Source organism: Crocodylus siamensis, chromosome 1, assembly GCF_052110815.1.
Source record: "Crocodylus siamensis isolate JL-2025a chromosome 1, ASM5211081v1, whole genome shotgun sequence".
NCBI classification, from domain to species: Eukaryota; Metazoa; Chordata; order Crocodylia; family Crocodylidae; genus Crocodylus; species Crocodylus siamensis.
In genome coordinates, this window is record NC_143395.1 from 385,703,789 (window position 1) to 385,712,715 (window position 8,927).

General features: G+C 46.5%; 1 protein-coding gene across 1 annotated transcript; it reads right to left on the minus strand.

Moving 5' to 3' along the window:
- Positions 1 to 293: 293 nt before the first annotated feature.
- SAP18 (Sin3A associated protein 18) lies at positions 294 to 3,116 on the minus strand. The gene is made up of 4 exons (XM_090029078.1): positions 2,957 to 3,116; positions 2,762 to 2,871; positions 1,463 to 1,585; positions 294 to 783 (listed from the first exon to the last, which is right to left on the minus strand). The coding sequence occupies exons 1-4, from the start codon at positions 3,026 to 3,028 to the stop codon at positions 627 to 629; spliced, it is 462 nt and encodes a 153-aa protein (XP_089885204.1). The 5' UTR covers positions 3,029 to 3,116; the 3' UTR covers positions 294 to 626.
- Between the last annotated feature and the right edge of the window lie 5,811 nt (positions 3,117 to 8,927).

Here is an 8,927-nt window from a genome sequence, read left to right on the forward strand (position 1 = left end):
AAAATGGCCAGATGCATTAGTAAAACTAGACTTTTATAGGTTATGTTTGTTTTGATGAGAAGGAAAGATTAATTACTCTTTAAAAAAACCCAATAAACAAACAGTGTTGTTTGGGGACTTACTTCTGGAAAGTAAGTAATCATACACAAGGATTCGCTCACCAATGCCACTGTTCATGTGCTGCTAGGTAGCAAATCAGTGAAGAAAAGCACTAGCTCTCCTTTGAGTGGTTTGTTTTTAATCAAGCTCAACAGTCATTAAATCACGCCTGATCTAGTCTTCAAACTCAGAAACATGTTCAAAACAATAACAATGTTTATTCCACTCTAGATGGCTTTTAACAGAATGGTAAGAGCACTTCTAAGCTCTCAGTCACATTCTACATATATCTTGAAACACTGAATATTTCTATTTACTTTTCATACCATAAAAGCTAGGAAAGAACAGAACAAAGCAGATTCAGATATTGTTTCTTTTAAACTCACACAGTAAAACTAGTTACTCTTGTTGTCAAGGCTTAGAAATGTTTTCAGATCTTGCTTAGCAATAGTAATTAAAAAAGGTCTGTTTCCTACAGCACGTGAAACCCACTGGAAGATACAGTCATCTACAAAAAAAATGACACATTAATATGGTCGCATGCGGCTTGATGGGGGTGGTGCCCGATTTGGAGGCGTAATCGCTATATCCAAGTAGTCCCCTATCTGGAATTTCTGAGACTGCAGCGTCATGGAATCATCTGTGCCCTTTCTTCCCGACATCGTACTGCCAATTTCTTTCACCCTGAAGGAAAGATATGAAACATCATTTCATTACATAACAAAAGAGCAAGTCAGTCTCTTTTTAATGTCAGGGAGATTTGCAGACTAAACAGGACCTGAAGGGGATGAACTGTTAAGCCTCTCCTCAGTTAGTGGGATACAAAGACATTGCCTCCCTACTCAATACAGTTTTTGCTGTTTCTCTGATACAACTCTAGACATAAAATAAGTAAATAAAGTTGCATCAAGCTTTCCCCTGTCAGAGCCTGAAGTACCTGGCAAGTTAGAGACAAGAGAACTGGTAAAGAAAACACAAGAAATATAGCAGGACCCAAGCCCCTGCTTTTTCAACTGGTTTCTGGTAAGCTCATATAGAAACTGTCTCTATCCAGTTTTAATTAAAAAAAATAAATCTGTGCTAAAAGCACTCTTGATGGCGATACAGTTACTACCCTTACCACCAGAAACAGCCTTTTTGTTTCCACTCCTACCTACATGCGCGTGTTCTGGGTGGCAGATAATGTAGTGACCGACATCTTTAGGAAAACACTTTTCAGTGTTTGAGAAAAGAGAAACAGGAATAGTAACTGAAAAAATCAAATATTAACAAATGATTGCCATGCACTCTGTTACTATGAAGAACTTCTCTCATACAACATGGCACATAAACTGTTACTGCAAATAAGACTTCAGTCATTTACCTATAACCAGGTCTCTTCAGATCTGTAAAAACAATGGCAAAATTGAAATGTGTTCCCTTTTTCCGTGCTTCTGGATAGACTTCTTTCACTAAACTTGTCAGCTCCTTTAAAGTTGCATCCATCCTAGATTTTAAAAAGAAAAAAAAAAATCATTAAGGTGGGGGGGTTGTTTTTTATTTTAAGTTCTTAAAAATCTTACACTTACTAAAAATGTCATCTGTGAGACTTTTTGTCTAAATCATAGACAACTCTAAACTCTCTCTTGCATAACTCAATACTTATGTACTTAAATGGCAAAAGGAACATTTCCTGGTTAAGTATTTCAAGTTTTGAAGTATTTTCCTTTCAAAATTCAGTGTTCAGAACATGTCCAGGATGAGTACTCACTAGTAACTAGAACACCTGCTAGGGTATCCCTCCCTCTTGCCCCACAAACAAGTAGTGACCTCATACTCAAAGTCTGAGGTCTAGCCCTGGCTCTGCTCCAAGCTGCTGTGACCTCTCTACCCATTTTCTAGTCTACTTCAGAACACAGTTCTTTAGGGCAAGGACCTGGCTTTATATATTTATACAGTACAGAGCACAAAGAGATCTTCAGTTGACAGCAATAAAACCACTTATTTTTGTATTATTTTGTAAACCCTTACAAGAGAGACTGAGATAATGAAAAAAAATAGCTAAAACAAAAAGAGAGAGAGAGATGTATGACAACTTGCACTAATAACCCATCAGTCTTTGCTGGGGTAGGTGTAACAGGCCAATCCTCCCTCCCTCCTTCTCCCCCCCCACTCTATGAACAAGGAGGACTTAACCCCAACACTTAACAAGGCTCCTAACACAGCTCTAGTTGTTCTCCCAAGAGCGCAGACACAAGTGACACTCTTCATCTAATGCAGCCACAGAAAGCAGGCTACAGCGGTCACCAAAAACAAGTGCACAGCCGCAGACTGCTTCAAAAATGGCCGTTTGGGTGAAAAACCTGAATCCTTGCTGCATGAGGAGTCAGATGAAGACACTTGGTGCAGACAGAAGTCACAGAAGACCCTCTGCCTTCACCTCCCAGCCCCTCGCTGTTTCCACAATGGGAGGGGGGCTGGTCTGGGGCGTTATGCAGCCCCCAGGTGGGGGGCAGCTCCAGTACACCTGCCCACCTCCAGCTGGGCTGCCCCGAGAACGAGCCCCCGCTGATCCTTCCCTCCCCCTGAACCGGGGGGGGGCGGGGAGACCGGGGGGGGGCGGGGGGGAGGGACAGGGCCAAGGGCTGAACGCGGTGGGAGCGGCGGGAGGCGCGGCACGCACCACGTGTAGATTTGCAGCTCGCTGGAGGGCACGTTGCCGCGCGAGAACTCGTCCATGCGGTGGTGCCGCCCGTTGTTGGTGGTGAAGACCCGCAGCAGCAGCGGGCACGTCTGCAAAGCGAGCACAGCCCGTCAATGACGCCCGCGGCCCCTCCTCGCCTCGCCTCGCCCCGCCCCGCCCCGGCTCCGCCGGCACCTTCTCGCGGTCGATGGGCTTCTCCGGCTCCTTCTTGATCTCCTCCTGCGTGACACGGGACTCCACCGCCATCTCAACTCCGGTCTCCGAGACAGCTACCCGGATATCTCGGGTGTGGCCTCAACTGCCCCTCTCGCGGGAGGGGGGGGGCGTGCGCATGTGCAGCAAAGAGAAGCCGCGGGGGCGGGGCGGGGCGGGACGTTCGCGCACGTAAGAGGGTGGGAGAGAGGGGATCGTTCTACGCATGCGCAGTTCACAGGGCAAACCCGCGGGGAGAGGCGGCCGATTCGGCGCATGCGCAGTTTAGAGGGGCAGAACTGGTGTGCTGGGTGGGGCTTGGTGCCCAAGGGGGCGTGGTTCAGCCGTGAAGGGGTGGGGCCTGTTGGAAAGACTGGAGGGTCATGAGCGGGGGTGGCAGAGCTTGGGAGTGGGAGGTGGCAAGCAGTGTGCTCTTGAGTCCGCAGGCAGCCAGCAGAGCAGGGAGAGGCACCTGGCCCACTCACCAGGGAAGCACAGAGCTTGTTGCTGGTTGCAGAAAGGCTGGGGTAGTGCTGGCTCATGTGGACCTCACATGTCCTTCTCCGTGATGGCCTGTTGCCTTCCACACATGACATGGGAGCAAGCAGAGGCATCATGAGCGCCTGCCATGCCCTGGGCAGAGTGCCAGCAACTGGCATGCCAGGACTGAGGGGTGTTGGTGTCTTACCTACGCCAGCCTCCCCATGCTGTGGTGGCAGCTGCTGCTGTAGCTGAAGGGCAAGCTCCCCGCACACCAGCTGCAGCAGGGGCACCAGAGTGACCTCCCTTGGGGAGTCTCCTAGGACAAATGCAGCCCAGGCTCAGAAGCCTTTGCAGGATTTCATAGATTTCACAGAAGTTAGGGCTGGAGGGGACATTGGAAGATCTTCAAGTCCAGCCCCTTGCCCTAGGGGCAGCAAGTCAGCTGGGGTCAAAGGACGCCAGCAAGATAAATGAGGGGCAGGCTAGCACCCAATGTGTGTGTGTGGTGGGAGAATGGCGGACCCCCATGGGCACTTTGCCATGGGAAGTACAGCTCCTTGCCCAGGAACGTGTCTGGAGGGGTTGGGCGGTGAACAAGGTACTGAGATAGCCCCAGAGAGCCGCAACTGGATGTCGAGTGCTGGCTGCCCCCACAGCACAGGGTCCTTGAGGGCTGCTCCTGGTGCCTTGTTCACTCCTCCCCACCCCCATACACTACTGAGCCAGAAGCTATACCTCCCTTAGCAAAAATCCCAGGGGCCTGCCAGGCTTCTGTGCCTGGGGTGTGCCTACCCTAGCAAAGACTGTGGGGATGGGGGGTGTTTTGGTAGCCTCTTGAAGTGAATGCTCAAGGCAGGTGCCCTGCTGCCCCCACTAGTTACAGTAGTAGGAGTCACAAGACACCAGTCCTCTCAAAAGCCAAGGAAAAGGCATCCACATCAAATTCCACTCCAAGTGGATGGTGCAGCTCTTTGATTTCTCTTCTCTTACATGCCATGATGAACAGTGAAATAGTTAACAAAATGTTGACAAATGACTAAATAGGCTTGTGAGCCTGCCTCTGTGGGTTCAAGGCAGTGGTAGTTTGTAGGTCGGGGCAGGCAATTATTTTGGGCGGAGGGCCACTTACTGAGTTTTGGCAAGCCATCGAGGGCTGCATGACAGGCAGCCAGGAGCAGATAAATATTAATTTTCTAAACTTTTTAGGAGCCCCGTGGGCTGAACAGAATGGCCCACAGGCCGCATTTTGCCCACCCCTGTTGTAGGTAGAATATGCAGGGCTGCAACAATATTTTTGGTTTTTGTTTCACAATGTATAATACATGATGTTGCCTTTTACCTGAATCCAGCCAAGTTCCTGGTAGTTGTGTCTTAAGGCATCATTGTTATTGGTGGACTTCACTGGTGGACTTCATAGGATTTAAAGAGAATTGTTTAAATGGGAAGTGTAGAAACTCTTCTATATACTGAGTAGTGTTGTATCTGTCACTTCTGTCACTTACTGATGAAGTTTAACTGATGTTCTGAAATAGCTTCCTACATTTGTTCTGCTCAGTTTCATGTTTGCAAATTGATTCTCAAGCTTTGGGGGCTAAATCATCTCCAACATTTTCTAATATGTGGAAAAGCTTATAAGAAGCTAGTGTGATTTATGCTTCTAGAACAAGACAAAATTCTCTAAGGGGTAAAAATTTTAACAGATGTCTGCAGCAGATAACTATGTAGCAATAAAGTGCTTTAACTACAAGTAGTTTAAAAATAAATTGGATTTCAACAAATCATTTAAAATGTTCCCTTAATATCACAGACTCAAACAACCAAGTCCATATGCTATCTATTTTATACCCTAGTTTCTCCAATAATTTAATATTGCATCATGTCAGTCTTAGATCAGCTGTTGTGCTGTGCCAAGTGGAACACAGAAACAGGATAAATCTGTGTTTCTGGTGTGAGAATCAGAAATAAAATAGCTATGCTCATATCTTCACAGTAGTGATGATAACTAAGCTCGAGAGGGTGAGAAACAGAACTTCACACTTACAAGTTGATTTTTTTTTAAAAAGAACCATTCCATTATCCTCATAGTCTAGCATATTTTCTTTTCTATATCTATATCATTCATTGTAACAATTTTGTGCGTCCTCACCCACCATACATTTATGATAATCCTGCAAAGACTTACACTCTTTGTTAGCTATGCACTCTGTAAGAAGAAGTACTCTCAAAGCATAAAGCTAAGAATGTGCATAATTCCAGCAAAACCAGAGCTTTAGAGCGATGCAATAAAGGAACCTACTTATGTTATGTCTCCTGTTTACCAGCAGGGGCTGACATTTTTACAAGGGTGCTCCTGCAATACCTACAAACCTAAAGCACTGGTAAACTAAAGTGCTTCCCTGAATAAGCCTGTACTTGCGCTTATCTGAATCAGGTACCTAACACTACTGGAAAATATATGAAATATGTTGTATATTTTTTTAAGTAGCCTGTGATCTCATAATTGATGATTATAATACACATGCATGAAGGTGTAGAGCTACAGTTTGTACTTTTGCACTTGCATTTCTAGCTCACTTTAATGTAATATCAATACAAACTGAGTTTTTAATTTTGATTTATATCACGGCTAAAATAAGATGAGAGAACCAACAAAACCTAGGTTAGCATACCCTCTCCCCTCCCCCTTCCTTTTGTGGGAGATAATATTGACAAAGAAGCCAACCCTATGGTATGAAGTTATAATTATCACTTGAATTATCAAGGAAGTAATTCAACATTGTTGCCATCTGTAGGATGGAATTTCCAAGACAACAATGCAACTCATTACACTGTTAAAATGAGTTATATCTGGCCCAATAATACACATTTAGGCCTTAATACACAGACCTCCATTTGCAAAACTTAAGGAATTTATGCTTAGGATCAGGTATCATAAAAGAACAGCTGCAACAAATACAGTACAGCTATGTTCTAGAGCTAAGTGATTCCTGCTGTCAGACTTTTTTTTAATTTTCATTTATGTGAAAAATGAACCAATGTACCTAAGTTTTAAGTAAACTCAGTATTGTTTTGTTTTAGCGCTCATGAAAATACATTCACAAAGTTAACTGATTTGGAATCTAAACTAATAGATGCTTCTAGTAGTGTATATATTTTCTTGTTTGCAAGATAGAATTAGGACTTATTTTGAATGTAAAATGTAATTTTACATGCATTTTTTAACACGGGTTTAATCATTAATATATAAGTGAAGGTACATAGATCCTGGCTTTTTGAACCCTGTTTGTACAATCACTGTGTTAGTCTGAAGTCAGACAAAAGGCACAAAACCTTATGAATCTCTGATTCAGTTAATCTGTAAGGTGTGCCACTACCCTGCCTTCTATAGTTATAGATTCATAGATGGGTTGGAAGGGACCTCAACAGATCATTGAGCCCAACCCCCTGCCTAGGCAATAAAGACTGCTGTGGTCAGATGACCCCAGGCGGATGCCTGTCCAGCCTTCTATTAAAGACCCCCAAGGTAGGGGAGTGCATCGCCTCCCATGGAAGCCCATTCCAAATTTTGGCCACCCTTACCATGAAGAAGTTTTTTCCTGATATCTAGCCTAAATCAAACCAAAGACTGCAGCGCTGGTGTCATCGGGAAGGCTTTAGCTTCCATGACCACAGTCTGCTCTTTGGTGAGAGAGGCAGCAAGCTGTTGGAAAGAGATTGCCTCCACCTCTCCCCCCTGGGGAGGAGGCTCTTCTCAGCGAGACTGGCTGACCTGCTCCACTGGGTTTTTAACTAAGACCGCCTGGGAACAGGGGGACCACCAGCACTGCTGGCCCTCTGAGCAACCCTTGCAAAGCCAGCAGGCCAAAGCGCTTAAGGGAGCCCACCCCTGCCCCAGCCCTGGAACAACCCCACGACCCCAAGGGGAGGGGAGTTCAGGAAGAGTGGTTGCTCCTCAAGGGACACTTGCCTGCCTGTACACAAATGCCAGGAGCTTGGGGAATAAACAGGAGGAACTTGTCCTCCTACTTAACGCAAATAATTATGAAGTCATAGGGATAATGGAGACCTGGTGGGACTTCACCCATGACTGGACCATGGATATAAATGGATAGACCCTGTACAGGAGAGATTGAGTAGACAAAAGGGATGGGGGAACAGCTCTCTATGTCAAGGAGAGCTATGCACCCCTGCTAGCTGACATTGGCGACCAGGGTGGATGGCTGGAGAACCTCTGAGTTAAAATCCATGGGGAACACGGCACAGGGGACACGATGGTGGGAGTCTACTACAGACCTCCCACCCAAAGTCAGGAGCTTGACCAGGAATTCGCCAGGGAATTGGCTGAAGCCTCATGCTCCAGGACCATGGTTGTTATAGGAGATTTCAACTACCCAGACATCTCATGGGAAGAGTGCTCAGCTAAATCTGAGTGGTCACAAAGCTTCCTCTCGTGCGTGGATGACCTCTATCTGACACAAGAGGGCTACGGGCCAATGAGAGGTAAAGCGCAGCTCAACCTGGTACTGGCAACCAGGAATCAGTGACCTAATGATTGAAGGGAAGCTGGGTGACAGTGACCATGAGCTGACCACCTTCACCATTCGCCATAAAGCTGGCAAGTCAGTCAGCAACACCAAAGTCCTTGACTTCAGGAAAGCCGACTTTGACAAGCTCAGGAGGCTTTTCAGTGAGGCCCTATGGGACCACGACCCCAAGGGGAGGGGAGTTCAGGAAGAGTGGTTGCTCCTCAAGGGAGCAATCCTCGATGCACAAGCTAATGCTATTCCATCTTGGAGGAAAGGCAGTAAAAGGGCACAGCAACCCCCTTGGCTCTCCAGGGAACTAGCAGACCTCCTGCAGCTAAAAAGAAAGGCCTACAAAGGATGGAGGATGGGATCCACTTCCAAGGAGGAATATTCTTCACTGGTCCGGTCCTGCAGGGAGAAAACCTGGAAAGCCAAGGCTGCTACGGAACTCCAGCTAGCTACAAGTATCAAGGACAATAAAAAGTCCTTTTTTAGGTATGTGGGTCTTTCATCAGTCCCACAGGATGCCTTGCCCACTATGGGAAAGGGAGGCCTGGGTGAGGAAGATTCTCTGACGTCCATCAATGCTGACCTCATGAAGGAACACCTTGACAAGCTGGACACCTTCAAGTCAACCGGCCCTGACAATCTACACCCCAGGGTACTCAAGGAGCTGGCGAGCATCACAGCCCAGCCCCTGGCACAGATCTTTGAGAATTCCTGGCGCTCTGGTGTAGTGCCCAAAGACTGGAAGAAGGCCAATGTGGTGCCTATCTTCAAGAAAGGGAGAAAAGTGGATCTGGCAAACTACAGGTCCATCAGCCTGAGCTCTATCCCGGGGAAGGTCTTGGAAAAGATTATTAAAGAGGCCATCCTTAACAGACTGGCCAAAGGCAACTTCATGAGGGATAGCCAGGACAGGTTTGTTGTGGGTAGGTCTTGCT

Excerpts from the sequence above, each read along its gene's own strand:
- SAP18 (XM_090029078.1), bottom strand. The coding sequence starts at position 3,028 with ATGGCGGTGGAGTCCCGTGTCACGCAGGAGGAGATCAAGAAGGAGCCG. Across the intron at positions 1,586-2,761 it reads GAGCTGCAAATCTACACGTG|GATGGATGCAACTTTAAAGG; the intron begins GTGCGTGCCGCG and ends TTTAAAATCTAG. Across the intron at positions 784-1,462 it reads CTGAAGAGACCTGGTTATAG|GGTGAAAGAAATTGGCAGTA; the intron begins GTAAATGACTGA and ends TCTTTCCTTCAG.